General features: G+C 39.8%; 1 protein-coding gene across 5 annotated transcripts in view; it reads right to left on the reverse strand.

The window, feature by feature from the left end:
• Positions 1 to 873: 873 nt before the first annotated feature.
• Positions 874 to 26,503, reverse strand: part of ZHX2 (zinc fingers and homeoboxes 2) — a 42,900-nt gene continuing 17,270 nt past the window's right edge. For all 5 annotated transcript variants that reach the window (XM_063451096.1, XM_063451098.1, XM_063451100.1 and 2 more), the window contains exons 2-4: positions 19,023 to 19,093; positions 3,231 to 5,814; positions 874 to 1,511 (exon numbers count right to left, since the gene is read on the reverse strand). In XM_063451096.1, coding sequence (XP_063307166.1) covers positions 3,235 to 5,661 — 2,427 coding nt within the window. In that variant the 5' untranslated portion in view covers positions 5,662 to 5,814; positions 19,023 to 19,093 and the 3' untranslated portion in view covers positions 874 to 1,511; positions 3,231 to 3,234. The remainder of the gene's footprint in view (positions 1,512 to 3,230; positions 5,815 to 19,022; positions 19,094 to 26,503) is intronic.

Raw genomic sequence — 26,503 nt, forward strand, 5'->3', positions numbered from 1 at the left:
GTTTCGCATAGAACGGCTTAAATAGGGGTTGTGAAGAAAATTAAATTTGCAGCAGAATAAAGTAAACACATTTGCATATTTTCACACACTTTAAATCAATGCAATGTCTGTTTTAATAAAAAAAAAAAAAGTCCCTTTAAGAAATACAGAAGAATATAAACGATTTGCAATCAAAAAACTGTGATCTGGTTATAGCAACGCATTCCTTTGTCCTTTTACACAAAAAAAAAAAATCACAATTTCAGCTCCTTCCTAAAATTGCTTAACAAGACTGACAAGCTGGGAGAGTGGTTAAAAAAATATTAAAAAAAAAAAATTTAATTCAAGCTTCCTAGCATATTTGTGCAGTGTACTGAAATAAGGATATTTTTCTCCAAACACAACTGTTCTTATTTCAACATATACAAGTTAGTTTTATTTATTTATTTTACCAAAATGAAAAAAAATAAAAAAAATAAAAATAAAGGTTTTCCGAAAGTGCACTCACTGGCAGGGTTAAACTAAATCTAAAACAGAAATAATGTGATGGGGTACAAAACAAAAAAACCATAACAAGAAAAAAATACAATTTATGTATAATAATAAAAAAAACAAAAAATAAAAAAAAACACACACAACCCATAAAAAAAAAAAAAAAAAAGTAAGTCTTTAGTTGTGCTCACCACTTTCAGAAGAAATTAAAAAAAAAATTAGTCTATAGTGATGTTTTCTCTTAAAATGTACTGAGAATTTTGAGAATACTCCTCTCAATCTTTAGCCACCAGGAAGCCCTTTGAAGTTTAATGTCCTTCAACTGATTACAATATACAAAAAAAGAGAAATACAAAAAAAATAATAAATCACATTGCACCGGAAGGTACTGTGAAAGGAAAATTACCAACACTTCTTTACTTACAAAGATGTTTGTCGTGGTAAAAAAGTGGGGATGAAATTGAGGCATTAATCTGGCTCTTCCTTTTAAAGAAATTGTAAGTTTGATACAGCTTTTGTGCCACTGCAATTTGGACACAGGACTAAACATATTGCCCCAAAAAGTCCACTCAAGCAAAGGTAGGGGGTCCCACAATTTAAGCCTTTGTACCACAAGAAGGTAACAAATATATATATTTTGTATTTACAGGACACGGGGAAGGCAAAATAAAATAAAAACGAAAAAAAAGGAAGAAAAACCAGGACACAACTTAGTGGTTACTAATTCTAAATAATGCAAAAGTTATATTTATATATAAAAAAATGCAAATTCATCTTTTTTTTTATCAAACAGTAAGGGTAATCAGTCTTTCAAACTTTAAACAGTCAAGTAGGTGGTGTATGTAGCATTTACATGGTCTCTGAGTCCTTAGTTCTTTGGCAAAAAGAACTTTCCATGGTTTATAATCCATTAGGTCCAAGTCCGCAATGTGAGAGGAAAACAGAGGCCTAAACGGTTGGATTCACAAACCGTAGTAAGAAAATAGATCTCTAGATTATCTTCAAAGAGAACAGTAGAAGAAGTGGTCTATTCCACTAACCTAAAACGAAAGAAAAAAAATAAATAAAATTGTATTTTAAAGTTGGAAACATCACATGGCTTTGGTTGCTTATTGGCTCAGGATTGCACTCCCCATTCAAAATAGGGGACTCAATGCTGACAAGCTACAGTATATAAAGACTTCGGTTTCATATTGGTTCCTCTGCTCTGATGAAGACCTTCACCATTCCTCTGTTTGCACTCATATCACAAACACACAATTTTAAAACTTCTCTAGGACTACCCCATCATTCTTCTGGAAATTCCTTTCCCAGTCACCAGACTTATCTTCACACTATAATGAACATCCTTGATATCCACTTTCTTGGAGACCATATGAATACATGTTCCTTCCATGCTGTATTTCGAGGGTTGTCTTCATTCATTCCTCCATACTCCTGTTTCCACTCTATAATGTTAATGCAAGCAATACTTTTTTTTGTAGTTTCCCTAATTCTCCCTATACCATTCACTACCTATTGTTCATGTATGAGTAACGGTCATATAGTGGCGCTTATTGAACTTTCCAAAGAACTTTTTAGAAAACTGTTTAAGACATCAAAGTTGTCCCTTGGTTGCTTTGTCCATGTTTTTATGCTTCCGATTCATTGTATGACTAGGAAGGTCGGCCGTACTTGGCAAATGATATTCTGTCCTTTGCCATGGATTTACCAGTGATATGAACATTACAGCTCTGGCTTTGATACCCATGATCACCTAGGATACCTACGGCAATTATTTTACAGCTCTCTGGGAAATATATAATTGCTTCATTAATAAGTGCTTGGATGTAAATAAGCCTTGACCATACCAACAAATCTCAATGATGGGAGTCCGTGATTAGCTGCACGCCCTACACTGATGCGCTTCTCCTATCACTGTAACCAATCATTGTTCAGACAAAGCGGAAGCATTAGCTTAAAGGACCACTCTAGTGCCAGGAAAGCATACTCGTTTTCCTGGCACTAGAGTGCCCTGAGGGTGCCCCCACCCTCAGGGACCCCCTCCCGCCGGGCTCTGGAAAGGGGAAAAGGGTTAAAACTTACCTTTTTCCAGCGCTGGGCGGGGAGCTCTCCTCCTCCTCTCCGCCTCCGTTCCTTCCCGTCGGCTGAATGCGCACGCGCGGCAAGAGCTGCGCGCATTCAGCCGGTCGCATAGGAAAGCATTCATAATGCTTTCCTATGGACGCTTGCGTGCTCTCACTGTGATTTTCACAGTGAGAATCACGCAAGCGCCTCTAGCGGCTGTCAGTGAGACCGCCACTAGAGGAAAAAGGGGAAGGCTTAACTAATTGATAAACATAGCAGTTTCTCTGAAACTGCTAGGTTTATAAAAAAAATTAGTTAACCCTAGCTGGACCTGGCACCCAGACCACTTCATTAAGCTGAAGTGGTCTGGGTGCCTAGAGTGGTCCTTTAACCAACATAGGGGTAAAACAAAGGTTACCGGCATAGTTTAACATAGAACAGAAGGATGGTGCCAAGTGACTCCAGACACCATAACACCTTCAATGAGATGAATAGCATATATGCACAGCATGCCAAGCTTCCACGCTAACATACCAAATGGTATTTATAGGTCAATGGCAGGAGCTTTGTAAATGCCAGACTAGTGGAATAGTGGAACTAATACCTACTTTCAATTACACACACAGGAAAATATATAATTTTAGTGGAATATTTTCTGTGTTTTATTTATTTTTAAGGAACATCAACATTACCTGACTAGTTGTGAGAATTATCACTAGGTGCACTTCCATATTCGTAATCCTGCGTTTCTTCTGGGGTTTCGTTAGTAGTGTGACCCCAGCTGTCCGCACCATCAGAGGCAGCACTTTCATTTCCAGGAGAGGCCTTGGCCCAGTCCTTTTCTTGAGAATCACTTTCGGCTATGATTGGCTCATCCGGACTGCTGCTGTCCAACTGATCCAGAGCTGCCTGTTGTTGCATCTCAGCAAAATAAACCCTAATCTGATCAAAAGTCATCTTGGACTTTATAGCAAGAAGATCAATATCCTCTTCATGAAGCTGGTTGTACTCCTGAAAATATCTTGTAAGAAAGTCTTTGCCCACCTTGGTAGCTGAAATCGTCTGTACAAACACTTTACGTTCCTCTAGTGAACGCTCATAATGTTTCCTGTATTGCTCCATCCACCTTAAACTACCTGTTCTGAGGACACACCTATTGTCTTTAAACCACTTGACTATTTCAGTCCTAACGAGACCAGTCTGTGCAGCCAACTGGTCATAATCCTGTGGGGATGGCCATTGAGTTCTTGCAAATGTACTCTTTAGTAGGTGGAGCTGCTCCTGTTTAGATTTATAAGAAGCTGAAGGTTGTGGCCAAGTGCTAGTTGAATTACTTGATTGTTTTAAAGATCCGTTCACAAGTCCAACTTCGTTTGTTTTTTCTGTACCCATTGAATCCAAAACAGCTTGTTCCATGGAATCCCTAATTTTCCTTCTTTCTGAAAACCACAAGTCAATTTCTTTTCTACTCAATTTGGTTTCTGCTTTTAAGTGATCCATTTCGGTCTGTGTTGGAAAAGAACTTTTTAGAAAACTGTTTTCAAGAAATCGAAGTTGTTCCTCTGTTGTCTCTGTCAATTGTTTTCGTGTTCCTGTTTCACTGTATGGCTGGGAAGATCGACCGGACTTGGCAATGGATATTTTTTCCCTTGCTATGGATTCGCTAGTGATATGAACAATACCTCTCTGGCTTCGATACCTATGATCACTGAACCACTTTTTAATTTCACTTCTTGAAAGCCCAGTAACATCGATTAGCCTATAGATTTCGGTGTCATCTGGAAACTGACTAATTACAAAACTAGCTTTTAAGAGAGCAATCTGTTCCTTGGTCTTTTTACGATCATTGTTGGTTGATGGCACAACACTGGACTTTGGTGTGGAAGGGGATTGTGCAGTATTTTGCCGTTTCACCTCTGGAGCTTCGGGGGTGTTCTGCATTGATCGTTTCTGGCTTTGTTTGGCAACACTGACATTGGAGTTAAATTGTGGAACTGTAACAGTGGGTGCGTTTGTCACCTGAGTTAAAACAAGACCAGTTTGTCCAAGTATTTGACATGGCAATGCTGTCTGAATAATAGGCTGAGAAACTTTGGCCGTCGTCAGAGAGCCAGGTAAAACTGTGATGGTTTGAGGAACAGACTGAATAGTACCATTAAACATTTTCTTTCTTGCCTCTTCTACCTCTTCTGGAGACCAGCTTATGCCATGCTTCAACCGCTGGGTGGCAAACCATATTCTAATTTGCTCCTCTTGGTGTTTTGATGCTGCGGTCAACCAAGACAACTCTGCTTGTGTTGGGTAAGGAAATTTGTTGAAGGAATTTATTAATGTTGAGTTTGCATCGAGGGCACAATTATACTTGCTACTATTAAAAGGAACAGGGACCTTAGGAAGAAGGTTTATATTAGGTGGAAGCTGAACGGAGGGCATAACGTGCGATAAGCCATCGTGATGATTATGGTTATTTAAAACACCATTTGTTTCTGGAATACAGGTACCCGCTTCATAGTGGTTGTCCTGTACAGTTTCCTCTGCTTTTCTTGATCCTTTTTTTATTTCTGATCTTCCCTTCCCAAATTTCATGATCGGCATTTTACTTATTGGAATCCCGGATGAGTTGTCACCATTGTCAAAATTTTCATGGGTACTTGAGACATCTGGAGGGACCTCTATCGACTGTTCTAGGATGGTCTGATTATTGCGTTTCATCAACTTTAATTTGAAGTTGTCCTCCCCGGGATGATGTTTTGCATTGTGTTCAGATAAAGAATCATATTTTTTGGTTGTGAAATTACATTCAGCACAAACGTAAAGGGGATTGAGAATTACATTTGGATGCTGCACATCTACATGCACTGTAAATTCATTGAGATGTTGTGTTACATAAGGACAGTATTTACACTCATAACCCCCTTGAAGTTTTTTCGATTGGTTCTCAGGTGGTGGCTTATCTTCCACCATTTCATTCTCTTTGCTAGCCTTCTCTTTCTCCACCCTGTCATCTCTTCTTTCAGTATCTGGTGTCCCATCATCGCCAACTTCCATATCATGGTCATCTTGATCAAGAAGCTCAGTTGCCCGCACCATGCACGGGGTAGTTGACTTCCTTTTACTGGCCATGCCAACAATGTGACAGAGCTTCTGTGTCAAGTCTTTAACTCGAGTTAAGTGCCCTCGAAACGCTGCAAAGATGTTATATGTTGTAGGCAGCCATAGACCGCATCAACGATTACCGTGAATAGGAAGATAAAGTGATCTAGGCGTACAGCAGACCTGAAAAACAAAACAAAAAACGACATGGATTAGCAGAAAATTTATAACCCACATATTAAATAAAATGGTAAAAGCATAGATGTGATTTTATTACATGTCAGAGAAAGACTGCTACTTACCCAGGATTAGAGAGTTAGGAACTAGTTTTAAACTTCCAAATGTATATAAAATATTAGGTTGTGCACTTATCAACTAAAACAATTTGATGCAATACATTTGTCCTATATTTAACAATACAAGACATTTTAAAGAGTACAAAACAAATTGGCCGTTGCTTTAATTTCAGTAAAACACACACCCATCAAACCCTCTCCCCCACCCCCAAAGCATACATCCCCCCCCCCCTTCCAGTGCGGAAAACAACACTATCATGTTACGGTCATGGATGTTACACTATAGACCTTACATCAGAATAAAATACACTGCAAGTTTACCATTATTATTATTGCCATTTATATAGCGCCAACAGATTCCGTAGCGCTTTACAATATTTTGAGAGGGGGGGATGTAACAATAAATAGGACAGTTATGAGAAAACGTACAGGAACAATAGGTTGAAGAGGACCCTGCTCAAACGAGCTTACAGACTATAGGAGGTGGGGTATTAGAAACGTTAGGACAGGAAATATCAAATAGGGTGGGAGTGAAGCAGAGCTGGAGGAGAGAGCAAAGCACTATCCCATAGGATAGAGCAAGAGACCGGTATGTAAGGTAGAGATTACTCTGGGAGGCCATAAGCTTTCCTGAAGAGATGGGTTTTAAGGCCCTTCTTAAATTATTGAAGACTAGGGGAGAGTCTGATGGCCTTAGGCAAGCTATTCCATAGGAGAGGAGCCGCCCGTGAGAGATCCTGCAAGCGCGCGTTGGCCATACGGGTGCGAGCAGCGGTCAGGTGGTGGTCACGGGCAGAGCGGAGGGAACAAGGAGGGGCATACCTATGGATCAGTGAAGAGATATAAGAGGGGCTAGAATTGTTCAGTGCTTTAACCCCTTAAGGACCAAACTTCTGGAATAAAAGGGAATCATGACATGTCACACATGTCATGTGTCCTTAAGGGGTTAAATGTATGGGTTAGCACTTTGAATTGACTCCTATAGCATACAGGAAGCCAATGTAAGGACTGACAGAGGGGTGAGGTGTGAGGGGACTAACTAGAGAGGAAAATCAGTCTAGCTGCAGCATTCATTACAGACTGTAGCTGGGCAATATGGCTTTTGGGAAGACCAATTAGGAGAGGGTTACAATAATCCATGCAGGAAATTACTAGAGCATGGACAAGCTCCTTGGTAGCGTCTTGCGTAAGAAAGTGGCGGACGCGGGCTATGTTTTTGAGTTGGAACCTACAGGACTTGGCAACAAACTGGATGTGAGACTCAAAGGTGAGACCAGAGTCAAGTATGACGCCAAGACAGCGCGCTCGCAGGGATGGACTTTTGTGGATACCACTGACTTGAAGGGAGAGCGAGAGGAGGATCAGTATTAGGAGGAGGAAAGACAAGGAGTTCAGTTTTCATGGATTCCCATAGTGCACAGTCCTGCCAATCCTTAAGAAACTGTATCATGCCATTTTGGAATAGTATTTTGTAACCGCAGCCTGGTGCCCTATTTACCACTAGAACGTCTTAAAGCATTGAACTTAGCAGGGCTAACCGTACAGTTATCTTAACCATAATAATATATAGTTAGTAAGAGATCCTCTATTTAAAATCTATAAATAATTGAGAATACAATATAAAATGGGGATTGTTATTGCAATAAAGTTTTCTCTTTTAGATATTTTATTAAATAAAAATATAAATATAGACATATAAAATCCATTACAATAATTTGTAGCAGAGTTTAGAAGATTAAAGTATATGCTTGCAATATCATTAAAAATAGAATAGCATACCCTCCTGATCATATCAACATCTCTCAGTCATTATAAATAGAGCGACAGTGTGTCTCCAAATCTCTCCTGTATGGGCTCCCGGCGCTGGAACCAGGTGAGTAAAGAGGCTTGGCTGGAGAGTCCCTTTAAATATTAGGACACATTTAGATCGTAGATGTTTTTCATTTTAGGGCTACTGCAGTTCATATATGAAAAGGTAAAAGGAAAACAACCTTATATTAAATCTTTATTTACTGGAAGTTAATGTGACAAAGCACAGCCTTGTTATTGCATTATGGTTATTGTATTAAACCAAGGCAAATTTGTTTTGTACTCTTTAAAATTACTTGTATTGTTAAGTATAGGACAAATGTATTGCATCAAAACTCGTTCCTAACTCTCTGTGTTAAACCCAGACAAAATGGCGTAAGCCAGGATGACGTACCAGTCTTGATGTTATGCATAACTTGTTTTTGTATTAAGCTAAGGCAAATTGGCGTAAACATATTATGCACTGAAAGTAGGTAAGATGTTATTGCTTAAGGACCAAACTTCTGGAATAAAAGGGAATCATGACATGTCACACAGGTCATGTGTCCTTAAGGGGTTAAAAGAAACACGTATGAAAACACAATAAGTTCCATTTCTGCAGCAGGGGGAAAAGGTTAGATAAGCCAAAAAAAAGTGAAACAATGGGGAGAAGGGAGGGATTAGGTTAAAAGAATCAGGATAAGATCAAAGCGAAGAAGTGCGGATATGAAAACCTTTTACCCATTGCATTCTAGATGAATACAAAGCGTTCAAGTGTTAAAAGAAGTTTCCACATGACCTCCTGTAACTAAACAATCAAACTGTCAATTAGCAGTTACCCTATTTACGTTTTATATATTATTTTATATAGTGAATTTAGGAGAAAAAAAAACAAAAAAAACCCAAACTTAAAATAAAACACCAACTAATTTCTCTGTCAATTACTAATATTAGCCAGTCCACCAAATTCCTCTGCTACATTTTGTCTAATCTCCCCATTTTCACCTATAGAGTGTAAGCTCACGGGCAGGGCCCCTCTACCTTTTGTATTGGTCTGTTTATATTGTTTTGTTTTTTTTCCCCCCAATTGTACAACGCTGCGGAATATGTTGGCGCTTTATAAATTCCAGTAATAATAATAATAAAATTTCGACCATAAAAACAAAACAAAAAAATAAAATAAATAAAAAGCCACCGCACAAACCCAAAAGTAACGGGTTTTATTTTTATATTTTTTTACAATTGGAACCAGTCATTAAACCACCACGTGGATACGTCCAGAAGATAGTAATATGTCATGTAATTAATCACCTAAAATCAAATAGCGGTTTCTGCATTTCGTTCTGCGAAAAGAACGATATCAAACACCATTCTATCAATGATTCCAAGTACAAACATTTAAAACGACTGCAACAAAAATTACTTTCCTTTTTACCAATGTTCTAAAGTCCTATAACATTTTTGACAGGTAAACTTTTTTTCCCCTCCTACTTAACATTAGCAAGTTGCCAATACCAAAACCTACGTGTGAAAATCAGCTGAGGGTACACGGATCTTTAAAATCCAGCTTTTCTGTTGCTTCTAGGAAAACACTGACCTCAGCCAAAGCTATTAATATTCCATGCTTGTAGCCAGAGACGAGCCCCAGTGAGCTCACCAGAAACCACTGGCTTGCACCAGTGACCACAATAGTGATGAATTCAGATGGAAAATGATTAGGCTTGCAGCAGTGGGGCTCTGCAGTTGCTATGTATGGGACATAGTTTGAAGACGACAAACAAAACCCTTCTGATCACAAAAATGTAAACCCTCACACAACAAAAAAAATTTAAATAAAAAATAATTGCCCAAACATATGGTTGTTCGAATGCTGCACCACTGATTAATTTTCCCAGACTTTGCTCCTTCCACAAAACAGTATTTAAATATACAGAGGTACATGCACACACACCCACCAAATTATTTATGGCGAAACTTTTAAATTCCACTCAACTTGCAGATAGAAACATTACTGCTGTGCATCACCTGCATCTCTCAAGTTAAACTTTGAAAAGTCCACCTTGAGCTCAGTAATGCCGAGAGAACAGGTTTGATTTTTGTTTTTTGGTCATTTTGGGTTTTAAAAAAAATAAAATAAAATTTAAATGCAATATTTTCAACAGTTTTCCACTGCTAAGGATACAAGTATAAGTGCAGGGATTTCTGGGATTAATGTGTAATCGCGATTCCTTCAGAATTTCTGTGCCCAAGAAGGACTCGCTAAATTCCAACTTAAATGTGCAGGTGATGGAGATATAGTCTTGCTATATTATATATATATATAGTAGGACCTGCCAAAGATGGGGTACATTGACGTTGTGGCAGGCTTATGCAATGTATGATCATATAATGTAACTAAATCCCCATTATTTTTTGCCTAGATAAGGTGTTTTTAAAAAAAACCTTTTAAAAACTAATAAAATCTGTCAACATTGAAGTTGCTGTTTAGTAGATAGGAGAGTGCGCTGGATCTTGTGTATTGTTTATTGTATAATATGGCCCCCAGCAGCACCCCATTTAAGCATGTTCAGGTGAGTGCAGCCACCCCCCCATGTTCCATATGTGTGTGTGTGTATGTATGTATGTATGTATGTATGTATGTATGTATGTATGTATGTATGTATGTATATATACACACACACACACACACACACACACACACACGTCCTCTCTGAATCCTATGGTTTACATATCAGGACATGATTTCACACATACATTACAACTCACACAAAAAATATCATGGTGTTAGCACACATTGCAGATTGCAATAAAACGGTTCCCCAATAGACTGGGCTAGAGCCTCTGAGCTTTTAATTTTACTGATGGCCCCAGTGGCTTTTGTCACATGGTTTGCCACAGCTGTGGGGAGGGGTGGGGGGATTTCACGAAAATCCATGTACAACATTTTATTTTCCGGTACTACAGAAACAGAGGTTTTGTAGAGCAATTTATGTGCAGAACTAACCCAATAGTAACAGTTTTAACATCAAAGGGAATCTACAGTGTTAGGAACACAACCTTGTGCCCTCTGGTCCCCCGCCTCCGTGACAGTGTTTAACCCTTTCCTCACCCAATTCCAGTGCTGATGTCCCTCAATATTTTGCCTCTTATTCCATGATCCAGCTGGGAGAACTTATGCACAAACGCGGCGAGCACCACTTGACGTTTGAAGTCCTCATGCACAAACCTTTTCATCACCGACATGGACTACATGACGCTGGATGTCCTCATGCATAGCGTGAGGACGTCAAGCGTCACGGACCGGACCAAAAGTCACCTATAGACCCGGAAGTCAATCTAGTGGCTGTCTGGTAGACAGTCAATAGAGGTGGGATTAAACCTGAAGGGTATTTATTGCAGTTTGTCAAAAACGGCAATAATTACAATCACAGGGCTGAGGGGGCTGGGACACGGCACTCAGACTACTTCAATGAGCTGAAGTGGTCTGGGTGCCTATAATGTCGCTTTAACCGTATGAGGTTCTATTATAGTGCATATTTAGCAAGTGATCTCACAATTCAGTTTGGTCAAGGCACAGGCAAGGCACACAATGCAAAGGAGGTAGAGAACAGAAACACTGTTTTGGTTTCTTTTCTTCCAGTAAATTATGTTCAATGGCTTAAACGGGCAGCATTTATAATGAGGACTAACAGATGGAGAAGAATACATGTTGGATTGCTACCTTTTATTTTTTAATTTTCAGAACTCACAAAAATATAAATCCTAGCAACCGACAGGGTCCAGAGAAAGTTGCAGTCACTTGGGATCCTGACATCAAGTTCCCAGACAGAAGCTGCATCGTCATCAACCAATGGTCCAGTTCTTCAATAACCAGAAAATCTGGACTCGCACCATTTAATCAAGCAAGCCAATGTTGTCATCTGTTAACCCCTTAAGGACACATGACGTGTGACGTGTGACATGTCATGATTCCCGTTTGGTCCTTAAGGGGTTAAGATATACATTGCTTCTTCATCTATAGATCACTGCCTGCTGAGTAAACAGACACATTGGTGCCTGGCCTGGTTTATTTAACCAAAAAATATTTCTACACTCACCGACCTAGGCAGTAAAATCCTGTTCTCTCCTAAATTCTATAAAAAATAAATAAAATTAAAAAAAAAAAACAACACAGATAGAGATTTTAAGATCCACGAGTGTGTTTGAACCCAGCACTATTTACAGTAAATATGTATTTCGTCAAACTGTATCGAAATTCTCTCTTTTTGGAGGAGGGCCGACACAAAGACAAACACGGCTAAATGTTTGTCTTCTAGGCGAGGGCAGAGGGAAAATCATGGTACTAGGATTGGAAAGAATAGTGTGCCTACACTGCATATTGGTACCTGTAATACTACATATTGTAAAGACTGGGGGACATAGTTTATTCCTCTGAGTGCCCTCTAGCATAGCTCCAGCACTGCCAAGTCTTTCCATGGAAAGTCTGACTCATTCACAGTGAGCAAAGGTCATACTTTGCAGCAACAGCAACGCATCCAAACTCTGACAGTGGACAAACAAAGCAGACTCCAACCATGACTGCACACTGCCAAGCGAAGCCGTGAGACATTACAGACGTTGGTTCATTTGTAACCCTTCTAGCAGTGTAGACAGACGTTACTCGGGGGTTAAATTCATCCCTAAATTCACTCAAGAATCTTAAAATCGCCTTTAGAATATTTTGGAAAAGCAGTCTAACTGCTGACACAGCATCATGGGAGTCGTAGTTCAACCACTGCACCCTCTTTGGCTGAGAATATGAGCTCGTTACAAGTCTCCGGTTTTACCAGCCCTCTTTTTCAGCTGATCTTTTGTCCGCTGCAGATGACCTAAATAAGAGCTTGTGTTTTTTTTGCCCGTATCATGCTTTTTTTTTTTAAATAATGTAATTAGGGATTTTAGCGATGGGTTGTAATTGTGTGTTTGTATATACAGAGTTAAGATCTCAGTTTAACCATTTATTAATTGCTGTACTTTGCTCTCCCACATCGGCCAATGGGAGCAGATTGTGCCTTCATGCCTGCTGTCTGGGCTGCAGTATGACATCATCCTCTGCTGGGAAAGAAGGCTGCTTGCTGTAAGTCGTTCATGCTTGCATTATAACTTCTGACACAGCAGTGGGAACGATACGCACACACAGAGACACGCCTGTGCTAGTTACTAATGTAAGACATACCAAGGTATACACACAATGATCCGTGTCCTGGAACCTATGCAAACAAAACCGGTGATTGGGCTTGGGCTGTCCCTTTAAGAGCTGACATACTGCAACCAATAAATATGCTAGATCGGCTGCCTTAGAGCTATAATTAACCTTTGCATGTCAATCCAATATAAACTATAAATCCCACTATGCTCAGCCAGCCTTAAAGAGATGCTCTCATCTGCGGGTATGCAACTAAAAAGGTAAAAAAAAAATTAAAATAAAGAAAAATTAGGAGGTTTAATCCAAAAATAAACTTTTTGTAACTCTTTGTTCGCACACTCTGTTCTGGGTAACCTTGTATCACACAGGATCTGCATGACAAGTGGCACGCTGCAGTCCGCGTCCAATCCCACATTTGTCAAGGGGTGGTACAGTTCCAGCTGCCAGGCCAGCGTTGTCAGAAGCGTGCTGCGCCATCTGTCATGGGTTTTACACTGCAAGAAGAAGATCTGCAGCTCAGCACAAAGGATTCTAGAGTTCGCCGCACTGAAATGCCTTTTCCAACATAGGCTACATAAAGACTGTAGCTTTGGCAGTCACCTCTTTTGCGTATCCCCTGCTATCTCACCTGAGGACTGTCCGTTATACTGGTAGCCAACGGTGTATTTTGTTGTCGAGAGGCAAAAGCAGCAATTTAATGTCAAATTCTTTGCCATAGAGAAAAATGTCATGAGATTCAGTCCATGTCACAATCAAAGCTGGCCCAGGGCTGATACACAATAGTACTGCATGCCTGTTTCACAGCCCTGGTTTGCTTAACTGAGCAAGTCTGGTTAGAAGGCAGGACATGGTTCTGTGGACCTCAAGGCGTTTCTATGTTGTACAACAAGTTCCCTAGTTAAAATAAAGAAGATTAGAGGAGCGAAAAATAGATAAACTCAAAAGACAATCTAATGAATAAAGAACATCAGATTGGTAAACCAGGAAATGTAAATGCTGAGGTCTACTTAATCGCCCAAGTGGTGGCACTCATTCTACCATCCTTGGAAAGGTGAAAACCTGGGATACGGCAGCAGGAGCTTATTGTGAATTATCACACCAGCTATAGAAGAACCAATCAATGTTCTAACACATGCAACCCCTTTAAAACACGTCAAAGATTCAGTCTTAAAGCTCCTCTGCTCTTAACGCTGCACCAGATACCTGTGAGGTTCCAAATACACAACCTGTATTGAAGCATGCCTTTGGTGCTGTGCTAATAACTAAACAGCAAGGTGACCACAACTGTAATGTAAGTGCTGATCATTGAAGTTGCCAGGAATTCTAAGCCAATATAGAATCACAAAAATTATCCAAGCCTCTGGCTTTTTCGGGGGCCTGAAATTTTAATTAACTTTGGATTTCCATTCATTTACACTTTACCAGGTAACTTAGTGCAGCTGTAGGTAATCCCGTCTATCTTCAAATTTGATGGTGTAAAAAAAAAAAAAAAAAATACTAAAGCCTTATTGTCCAAATGATAGCCAAGTACCAGGAGAGTAGATACACAGTAGCACCGCATATTTTAAAAAGATACAGTTACACGCAACCATATCCAGACAGACATTCTCTGTGAAAATTTGGAGGGGTATGGTCAAATAATGCAGAACTACAGAACAAGTCGGTCACGAAAAAAAAATTAGCCCAGAGAACAGAAATATTCTGCATTGACGGCAATATTTAATGATGCAGAACAAACCGTTGAAAGTAGGCCACGGTCTAAGCTTGTGACTTCAAGGAGTTGTTGATAAGTCATGACAGGTCCAGAACCCAGTGACAACTCCTGTCTGCCTGCGGTCCATTCTGGGGAGGACCCCACTCCCCTCATCTGCTGTCAACGGTAGCAACAGCCTGCAGGCCTCGGCTCGTTTACTATGGCAGAGGGAGAAGTTCCACATGTCTTTGAAATATCCAGAAATAACCTTTAAGAACTGGCACGGAGGGCAATTCAAAAGAAATATAGATTTCGAGTCCGGCCTACTGCCCTACTTCACATCAGGAGTCCCTTAGGAGATTCATATCTAATATTCCTGCCTAAATCTGTATTCAGTTCTATTATACGCAATTCAATCTCTATTATTCAATTTAATTATTCTGTTTCTATTCTAGTTTGGTTTTTAGCAAATACATCCCAATGGCTTTGTACCACTGGACACTATTACAGTAAACAATGAACAACAAAGTGCAGATATGCAATGAACCACAGAGGACTTACAGTTCATTTTACAGACAGTTCTAACATTTTAAAGGACAGAGTGACTGGAGGAGTTAAACCTTTAAAGGGGAAAGTATGACTTCTCTGGAATTTACAGCATTGAATAAGACATTGCAAATCACCTAGAACTTCCCATGCGATGCTTGTTTTCGGTCTTTTAAAGATTTAGCAAATCACAAGGCAACACCAGGGCAAATTTTGCAAATGAAGAGTAATAAGATAAGCATTGTTTAAAGGGACACTGTCGGCACCCAAACTACTTCAGCTTATTGAAGTGGTCTGGGTGCAGTGACCGTGTCCCCTTAACTCTGCAATGTTAATTACTGCAGTTTCTGAGAAACTACAATAATTACATTGCCGGACTAAGACTGCCTCTAGTGGATTTTGTGTCGCCTGACGTTGGATGTCCTCGCGCTCTGCATAAGGACATCCAGCATCAGTTAAATCCCCATAGGAAAGCATTGAAGCAATGCTTTCCTATGGAAAGGGCCTAACGCACTTGCAGAAATTGGCATACATGCGCATTAGCCAGTGATGGTCTATGAAGCCAAGACACCACGATGTTTGTCCAATGAATTAAATGTAATCGAAACTCTCCCTCTTGTCTACCCTCCTCTTTGGACCACTCTAGTGAATGCACACAAGTTTCCAGTTCGATGCTTTGCAAAGTTCCTGGCTCTGAGTCATGCTGCCAGGAAAACATCATGACATCATATAGGCCTGGGTGATGTCACAATGCAGAATTGTACATGAGCAAAGTGCATTTACTTCTGATTAGCAAAGCAAGTGGTTACTAAAAGCGAGTGGTAACCAAAGGCGATGGTTAAATCTCCCAAACTGCTGTGCAGGCTGCCAGTGTGCAAATCAGTTAGACTAACTTCTGTCTGAAATATCTGACAGAAGTTTCAGGGTTAAAAGCACGCCTCTAATGGCCATCTTCCTGACAGCAACTAGAGGCACTTCCCTCAGAGTAAAACGGTTCTCAATGAAATGTTCCTAGAGCAGCATGTGATCTGACAGGAATGCGCACTAGCCCCCCCGTGGGAAGAGAACCTCGGCAAGGGAGTAAAGGCAAGTTATACTCCTAGTTTTAAATCCTTACTGCAAACATGTATTCCGAACACTATATAGTGTTACATTCACACCAGCTAATGGTGAGTGCAGCAAGGTTCATTCTGCAGTACACACACAGACACACACACAGACACACACACAGACACACACACAGACACACACACACAGACACACACACAGACACACACACAGACACACACACACAAAAAAGGTTTACAATGTTTCTTTATGAAATATAAACTTACCCTGTGACCACAATAAAAAAATGAAAGCAAATTTACACAACACAAGGCTGTGTTTAAGTGTAAATAATATAAAGACAATTTAAAAAAAAAGACACAAAAAAATATTTTCTCCAATGGTCTAGCAGAATTTCAAATAATTAGCAGCAGACAATGCACATGCTAAAAGCTCTATACTACAATGTATCGGGGACTTTGTAAAGGATCGCCGACGTTCCCTGTACTTCGAGCAAGAAAATGTAATCAACAAAAACTTTTTATCTGACAGCTTCCCACTTTTCACTGAAGGGTCGCAATATTTCTCACTACATTTGTCAAAAACCTCAGTAAGAAAACTATATCCCAACACATACACTTTAAAGCAGACCACTCTATAGAAAATACCTTTCAATTATTCTGTATCAATATTTTCAGATTTAAAACAAACTCTTTAATTAAACTACGCTGATACAACACTTGCGGATAATTAAATGCAGAGTGGGAGTCATTGAAATGCATCCCCCAATATTTATGTTTCCCCCCCAATATTTGCAAAATTATCTCACCAGCCAGCACACGGATTTAAAGGGACAGCTGTCGCCTCAAAACTATTTCTAATATAGTAACCCTTCCATTAATTTTTTTAATTAAATATTATTTTCTTTATGAATTAAGTATATGTAACAGAATGATCAAAACTCATTCCTACCGTTAGTATATATTCAGCCATATCCACGCACCTTGGGTCGGACTGTGTTTGAAAACTGACAGTTAGTCTCTATGGTCTTCCCTGTTTCTGTGTATGGAGTGAAGCAGAGCTAACCATAGAGACTGTCCGTTTTCAAACACTGTACAATCCAAGGGGGTGGTGTGGTGGTGGTGGTGTGTAATATATATATATATTAATTAAAAAATGTATTTCAAACTTATTTAACCCCTTAAGGACCAAACTTCTGGAATAAAAGGGAATCATGACGTGTCACACATGTCAAGTGTTCTTAAGGGGTTAATTTCTTATTTCAAAAATAAATAAATTTCCTTTTAAAAACGCGATAAAAGGATTATTATATGAAGAAAAAAATAATAGTTTTGAGGTGGCAGTTGTCCTTTGAATGGAAATTATGAAGCTATAAAACTAAAGTTGTGTTCCTGGCACTATAGCTGGCTGTAGTGTCCCCCTCCATCTCTCACGTGGTGCAGAAGGGGTTAAAAACTTCCGTCACTTACCTAATTCCAGCACTGATGTCCCCCGGCACCGGTCCGGGTTCAACCTGCGCTCCACCCCCACCGACCTCAGCCAACGAGGAAGATCGAATACACATGTGCGACCACAACCGCGCTCACATTAGTATTACCCCCATAGGAAAGCATGTATAATGGGTTTTACATGATGCTGGATGGTAGACAGCCACCAGAGGATGAGTTAACACTCAAAAAGGTAATTATTGCACTTTATTAAAAACTGCAATCATTTTCTTTGCAGGATTAGGGGACCTGGCACTATACACCAAGATCACTTAAATGAGCTGAAGTGGTCTGGATGCCTATAGTGTCCCTTTAACAATGACTCCTGCTTTGCACTAACAGGGATTTCTCTTAATGGCTGCTGGGAGAGTCTGTTTAGAAAGTGCCAGTTTTTTTCCCTGTTCAACTGCTCTTTGTGCAATCAAGTTTCTCAATTCAGAAAATGTGTTGTCACGTTGGCTGGTAACTACGCTCCAGGGACCAAAGGGATAGTCCATAAAATAAGGGGGTGGGGGCTGGGAGATGGAGATATATATATATATGTTGGATAGATCTGTCAAACCTCTGTTTGAAAAGTTCAATTTGTTATTAAACAATGAGGGGGAACAAAACCAAACAAAAACAACAACTCCTGTCGCTGCTGCTCCGCACATCCTCTTGAAGTCACTAGGGCCACATGCGGTCCAATCAAAGGCTTCTTATAGAGAATCCTGTGATTGGACCATTTCACCGGCTCAGAGCACATATGCGCACCCTTGCTGGCATTGCATAATGGAAGATATTCACGTCTGTTGTCAGTGTGTGCCAACAACCGTATTTTATGCACAGAATTCACATTAGGAAGCCTGGAACATAGTTCCTGGGTGCCCAAGTCAAGTGTGCAGGGGGCGGAACACCATTAACAATATCTCTGAACGTACAGTGTTTCAGGGAAGACTCTGTACTGAGCCAAGCTTGGTGGGGCAGAGAGGCGCTTTGCCGACACCCAATCATTAAGCCAATTCTGAAAAGTAGTACATAGCTTTGTTGGAGCGAAAGGAAGCTCCTCTAGTAGGGCAATCAGCAAACACCAGATACGTTTCAGATCATTCTCAAATGGTTTGACTACTTACTATGGGAGGGCACCAGGACACTCCTAGCACCATAACCACTACAGCAGGCAGTAATTGTTACGGATGGTGCTTGGAGTGTTTCTTTAAACATAAATAAATTAGAAGTGCTGACAGAAACCCTACTGTATGGAAGGTCACACAAGAAAGGCATTTAACAGTAGCAGGACCACTCATTCACTCAGCACATCCAAATGGGTTATTTCAGAGAAAGTATACCTTTGCTAAGATGGAATCCTCCTCGTGGACACGTCAAACGACATCTCTTAATTCATGGAGGCTTCCGAATACTAAAAGGGGGGAAAAAAAAAGCGGTTATGATCAATACATTTACATAAAGACCTTACATTACAAACAGGTTTACAAACAAAATGTTTTCAGAAAACACTGCTCAAAACAGGACAGTCAACAATCACAAGAGCATACAGCCCGCAACATATCCCAAAAGTATACAGATTGGATTCCATGCTCTGCAGTAAGACTAATCGAATAACCGTTCCTACACAAGATCTACGTAATGTAATCAACCGCAGGATAGATGTCACACCGCATGTCAGGTGTTTCACATTTGTTTTTTTGCACATTTGTCATTGTGACAAATTGCTCCCTTTTAAAAAACAAACAAAAAAAAACAAATATTATTCTGTCTTTTTTACACAACACAAGGATGTTAATACTCACGCATTTTGATTTTGTGCTGTCCATTTTAAAAACAAAGAAATACATATAATAAATCAATTAGGTGAAAGAAGAAAAGGAAAAGATAAAACCAATAACTACACTACTTGACGAGAAAAAAAGTCAGATCTGCAGATAATTGTTGCATGTAACAGGAGGAAAAAAAAAAGGCGACAATGTATACATATTCTAAGTCAGGCATAGGCAATCTTTGGCACTCCAGATGTTTTGGACTACACCTCATATGATGCTTTGCCAGCATTATTGGTGTAAGAGCATTATGGGGGATGTAGCCCACAACATCTGGAGTGCCAAAGGTTGCCTAACCCTGTTTTACACACAGGATACTGGCGCATGTGGAGGAAATAGAGAAAGACGTTACAAACTATTGAAACACTTTATTCGTATTTTCTGTGAATTTGTCCGCTACGTATAGCATTTGTTAAGACTGGCAAGGCATCTTGGGGATTTTATTTCTAAAACGGCTTGGCATATACTTTTTGACCACCTCAGGCCTGTATGAAGAAGCAGCATGCTTTCAGGTGTATATGTCAAATCCGAACTGAATAACAATGTTGGAAAGCAAGCCTTGAGACAGGATTGTCAGCAAAAGTCTCTGCACTGGGTTACTGTACAGTCACCTCTGGCAAACACCATAACTAGAATTAGAAAATGGTGCACATTGTGCAAGATCACAAAATAAGGTTACCGACGCCAAGTTGACAAAAAAAACAAAACATACAGACATCCAGTCTGTTCTAGTGAAACTCCTGAACCCAGATTTAGAACCTTGTATATTTCTGGACAGAATAAAAACCAAAATGAACAGTGGCAAGGAAGGAAAACAAAAACACACACCTAACAAAAAATGTAAAACACAATACAAAATAAAGCAAAGCCCATCAAAGAGTATTTTTAAAATCAAGTCACAGGATACATGGTTTCAACATTTTAATTTTTTTTCCCTTTAAATCAGATTAGTGATGACATCCTACTTCTCCTGCAGAAGACTGGATGTAGTGCTGGTGCCCTTGGGACCCGGGCTGTAATGTTCAGGGATCTTAAAGTGGGTTTTTAGGTCTGGCAAACCATCATGGGTGATCTGTTAGCCAACCTGCTTTAAGACAAGGACAATAGCTAGCTAGCCAGCCTGATCCTCCTCCTCTGACGTCACTCTACCCTCGCTGGAGGAGCCAGGGATGGCAGGCTGACGGCACAACAGGGGTAACTGTGGGTCAATGCACCTGACCTTAAAGTGTTTATGGTGATGTGTTACTATCTGACTTTTCTCATAAGAAGAGCATTAATTCCATTTAAGTCAGCTTGTTACTCTATTGAGGATGCCTGCTTTTCCAGTCTACACACCCATATATTTTTCATGACTGCAACATTACACACTCTCATCCCTACATAGCCAAGGGCAGTGACATGTACCGACAAGACTGTGTTCTGCAGTGTGTGCTCGCTGTGCGGAATTCAAAACGGTTAGGCCCAAATAGCAGAAGTGAAGACATTGAAGAATTTATCCAATTCAGGTATTTGTGTCAGATTTCAAAATCAGTATAATTTCACATTGGCTCACAGTGCTGTGCCAAGGTGAATATCCCCTACACCTCACAGATTAGGAAGAAAGAAGATCAAAATGGCCGAGGGGAAGGGTTTCTGTATCGCTCAAACAGAGGGATAAAGTATTTGGGATCTGAACACCCCTATGGATGGAGGAGTTATATATTTGGTTTGCTTTTCTTCAATATTTGTCTGGCATTGCAACTTTCCTTAAAGAGAAAGTATAGGGCAAGGAAAAGCAAAAGTTGTTTTCCTGGCACTATAGCTCCCTATAGTCCTCCCACCCCTGGTAGACAGCCACTAGAAGAGGAGTTAACCCTCAAAAGGTAATAATTGCCGTTTATTAAAAACTGCAATAATTACCTTTGCAGGGTACAGTACACCCAGACCATTTAAAATGAATGGAAGTAGTCTGGGTGCCTACAGTGTCCCTTTAAAGCCACAAGCCAGACCACCTTTATTCATTATAAAACACCAACGTATTCCAAAAAAACTGTACAAGCAACAGACAAAATAGATTATGCAGTAGAATGAGAAGCCTTCTACTTTAAGCACTTAGATTCAGATACGAGATTTAAAGGGACACTATAGTCACCAGAACAACTACAGCTTAATGTAGTTCTGGTGAGTATAATCATTCCCTTAAAGGGATACTGTACTGCCAGGAACACAAAGCTGTATTCCTGGCACTACCGATCCCTCTGACTGCCCCTCCCTCACACCCACTCCTACCCAGTAAATAAAGGGTTAAAAGCCCTTTATTTACTTACTTGATCCCAGCACCAATTCCTTTGGCGCTGGGTCGAAGCTCCGCCCCTTCCTTTGTTTCACGACGAGCAGGGTCTAAAGCGCATGCGCAGCAAATGCTGCGTGCGCATTAGACCTCCCCCATAGGAAAGCATTTCAACCCATTGGATTGGTAAAATCATCAATATTGATTATCTCAGCCATGGAGGCAGGGCAGGCTAAGGCAATGGTGAATAAGTAAAACACCCTTTGACTTCATTCTGAGGAGGGCTGGTTACCTAAACATGCACTCCAGCACTATATTGTTGGGAATTCAAACATGTATTCCTAACACTATAGCGTTTCTTTATTGAAATTTTATGTTAAATTCTTTGTGCAGACAATTTGGTCATTTATTTATTACTGGTATTTATAAAGCGCCAACATATTGTACAGCGCTGTACAATTGGACATAAAGCTGATCACTGCATGAGTGAGCTACCAGTAGTAGGAACCGAATAGTAAAAATATACTTTTTAATTACATTCTCACCAGCCATCACGAGGACTCCTGCCAGTAAGTAACACACTGGCCACAGCGGCTCAGATATTGTTATCCTTTGGCTGCTGGGAATCTTTGTCATGACTGGTAGGAATAACGAACAAGTAACCAGTCCATTAAAGGGACACTATAGTCACCTGAACAACTATAGCTTAATGAAGCAGTTTTGGTGTATAGAACATGCCCCTGCAGCCTCACTGCTCAATCCCATGCCATTTAGGAGTTAAATCCCTTTGTTTATGAACCCTAGTCACACCTCCCTGCATGTGACTTGCACAGCCTTCCATAAACACTTCCTGTAAAGAGAGCCCTATTTAGGCTTTCTTTATTGCAAGTTCTGTTTAATTAAGATTTTCTTATCCCCTACGTTAATAGCTTGCTAGACCCTGCAAGAGCCTCCTGTATGTGATTAAAGTTCAATTTAGAGATTGAGATACAATTATTTAAGGTAAATTACATCTGTTTGAAAGTGAAACCAGTTTTTTTTTTCATGCAGGCTCTGTCAATCATAGCCAGGGGAGGTGTGGCTAGGGCTGCATAAACAGAAACAAAGTGATCTAACTCCTAAATGACAGTGAATTGAGCAGTGAAATTGCAGGGGAATGATCTATACACTAAAACTGCTTTATTTAGCTAAAGTAATTTAGGTGACTATAGTGTTCCTTTAATAATTTGCTCTAATAGACTTTAAAGGTCATCCCTATAAGATATTTTACTTAAAATGTTTTTGTAACAAAACTACAGACTTTACTCTTGGGGGGGAAAGAACTACTAAGCAAACCCCTTGTGAAGATTAGGGATCCACAGTCATTAAATCGGATTTGTAAATTGTTTATCAGCCAAGTTAGGATTCATTTCCAAAACCCATACTGATCTGAAGCTGTGATCGACTCCCAACATATCTCAACTTCTGTGAATAAAAAGGAATTTGATGACCATCTTAATTGCCAAAAGAGAATGTTTTACACGATCAGTGCAGGGAAAGCCTCTAGTGGCTGTCGGTATCACAACGGATTTGTCTTACACTGCCCAGTTAAAAAGACATGGCCACTGTACCCAGACCACTTCATCCCTTTAAATCACTTTGCTGGATAACAGTTACAGTTTAGAATACCATTTTGTTCCCCTCAATTAGTAAATTTAACTTGATGGCCCTACTAGCAAGGGAAATATAGACTTAAGCCGGCATTCTGAAGATCGAAGAAAATACTTTATGGATTTACACACGTACTGACCAAAGGAAATACTAGGCCGACCTTTGAAGACACACACTGGGTCACAGTTGCCAAGTCCAACCAGTAGTAACTACTGAAGTTTGTACTCTAAAACAGGACATGATTATGATCATTGCCACATAATGATTGACTGTATAAATAGAAACACTTGTGATTGAACAGAGCCAAACACAAAATAAGTTTAAAAAAAATAACCTATTACATGCCCCTGTGCATCCTTAGTAGCTCACCTTACACTAATTATATTTTACAAATCAACACTTATTTTCTCAAAAGTTCATCAATCTCACAGCAGAATTAGGGGGTAGAGAATAAAAAATAAAAATATTTTTTTTTAAATTCATTATTACACACCTGGCAAATATTTAAATGCATATTGATGGTCCTCCGAAAAATATGCAAATCCACAAAATGATGGCACTCTGAGGACTTTGTTTTTCAAATTCTACTTTTAAAACATTTCTCACAGTATAAATCATCACATATTTAAAAACAAAACAAAACGAAACAAACAAAAAAAAAAACCCACAAAACAAATGCATTGGATTGATGCTTTGATGATCTCAGCCAAGGAGGCAGGGTGACTGCGGAGAGATCAATGTAAACGTTAACTACATTTGTAACCTTTGCAAGGGGAGCAGTCACCAAAACTGGGACTAGGACACTATTTAAGAATACACATTTGTATTCTCAATACCATCGCGTTCCTTTAAACGTTCATAATATAACAAAAGGGAAAAAAAATAAAGAAGTTACTGTACTTAAAAGAAACAGTCCTTTGCTAGCCACAAAACACTTCTATTCTGTTATCCCCTTTGTTTAGGCTGTGAAGTGCTAATTAGCAGTGGCGTCTGCATTAGAAAGCAGATATAAGGGAATGGCTGAAGCCACTTCAAATGCCCCCCCCCCCCCCAACTTAGATAAAACATGGTTAAAAGCAAGAGGAAGACCTAAAACAAACTTTAACCTTAAAATCCTGCACCATAAATTAAAAAGGAGTCCACGTCTTATCTCCTGTTCCCTACTTAACCGCCTCTGGCTTTCTTTCCTATCCCCCATATCCCTATCTTTTAAGAACATAGCAAAAGTCATCACAATAAATCATTTGACATTCTAGTGGACATTATCTCACTTATTCTACCTCCCCACTGTAGAGACATTTTTTCCCCCATCACATGCGCCATTCTTTATATACTGTGACGGATATTACAGTCAAATATAAAACATTGCGTGTGCACAGCAAAGAAGCAGAGTCACATTTATTTTTAGATTTATACAGCCACTAGGGTAATCCTCAAAAACATGGAGCCCCTCACCAACCAAGATTACTATTTGCAATCTAGCCATTTGTGCAGTCCGATAGATCGGCGTTTTTAATTTGAATTGAATTTTAAAAATCAATACAAAATGCAAGCACGTAGGCATCCAAGGTAACATAACAGGGGAAGAAAATGTATCAACAATGCATATAGAGAAACAGATTGTAAAAATTAGCCTATGTTATCTAATTATGGTAGAACAATGTACATCTTGCTAGGACATTTCAAATCCTATGACAAAATAACACTACTAGGTCATACAGAAAGAGGTTAAGGTCCAGGTAAGACAAATTGCTGCTTACAATTCTTCTCGACGATGTGTTCTAACTGGGAAGGTAGGTATTACCCAGATCTAGAATACAGATACCTTTCCTGTGTGATAAACCAGTAATCTATTTTCACTTGCAGTGCCCTATTAGGATGGAACAAGACGTGAAGCAACACCACAAAATGTACTTTTAAGAAAAATACAAACCTATGAGCTACAGTTGCAGTAATGTAGACATAAAGCTGTATTATACATTACACGCAACAACTGTAAACTAAGAGTTTTCTTCAGGTTTGCCGTTTTAAAATCAGCAGCTACTAATCCAAGCACAATTTCAACACAAATGTAAAAATATAAAAAATATAAAGATTTTTCTTTTCCAGCAATACTAAATTTTGGCATTTGCAACCTTTTGTCGATAGTTCCCAATTTGCTGTATAATTCATTGAGTGCTGCAATAGCTAAAACAAAAAATATATATATCCTTTTTTTCGATCTCCACTTTATCTAAGTAGGCATATGTCAGAACCACCAGTGTGAAATGCCATGTGTCAAACTTACTGGTGCCGGCTGTTATATGTTGGAGTGCTGCCAAGTTTCCGTGTTTGGTTATTGCGATAAAGGTTGTACTCATGTCAAGACATTTTCTTTACATTGTACGTTACTTTTTGTGTTAATTATTTCTTCTAGAATTAGAAGTTGCTTACTGGGTTTCTTACACCAACTGAACCAATGCTGTAAAACAAGCATGTCAAACTTGCGGGCCACGGGCCACGGGCCACATGCGGTCCACAATGACTATATTTGCGTCTCAGCAGAGGCAGCTCTCTAATTAGGCGATTTAGGTGGCTGCCTAAGGCCTTGCAGCAGCCAAGATCACCTTAGGGCAGACTAACATGTCGGTTCCTCGGTATAAGACCGAGGGCCTGGCAGCTTGCCCATTATGACGCCGGTGCGAGACCCTTCCCTCAGCCTTCCCTGAGAGAGCCAGCACTACAGTCAGTCTGCAGCTCTGCTGGGCGCGGAGCTGGAGACTGAAGTATGTTACGATCTTTAGCCAGTCAGAGCGTTGCAGCGGGTTACAAAGGCAACGCTCTGACTGGAGATCGCGAGACACATACCATGTGGTCTGAAGCTCTGCACGCGGCTGAGTTGCAGATCGGATAAAACAGACCACCAGACCATAAGGGAATGGATTAGGAGATAGTTTAAATAAAATAAAAAATAAAAAATAGTGTATTTCTGGTATTGCTCTGTTACACTCACTCCAACCATACTACATTCCCCCTAACCATGCCACATTCACTAATCCTGTCTCACTTACCTCCCCTCACCCTGTAACACTTC

This window comes from Pelobates fuscus, chromosome 4 (genome assembly GCF_036172605.1).
Source record: "Pelobates fuscus isolate aPelFus1 chromosome 4, aPelFus1.pri, whole genome shotgun sequence".
In the NCBI taxonomy this organism is placed as follows: Eukaryota; Metazoa; Chordata; class Amphibia; order Anura; family Pelobatidae; genus Pelobates; species Pelobates fuscus.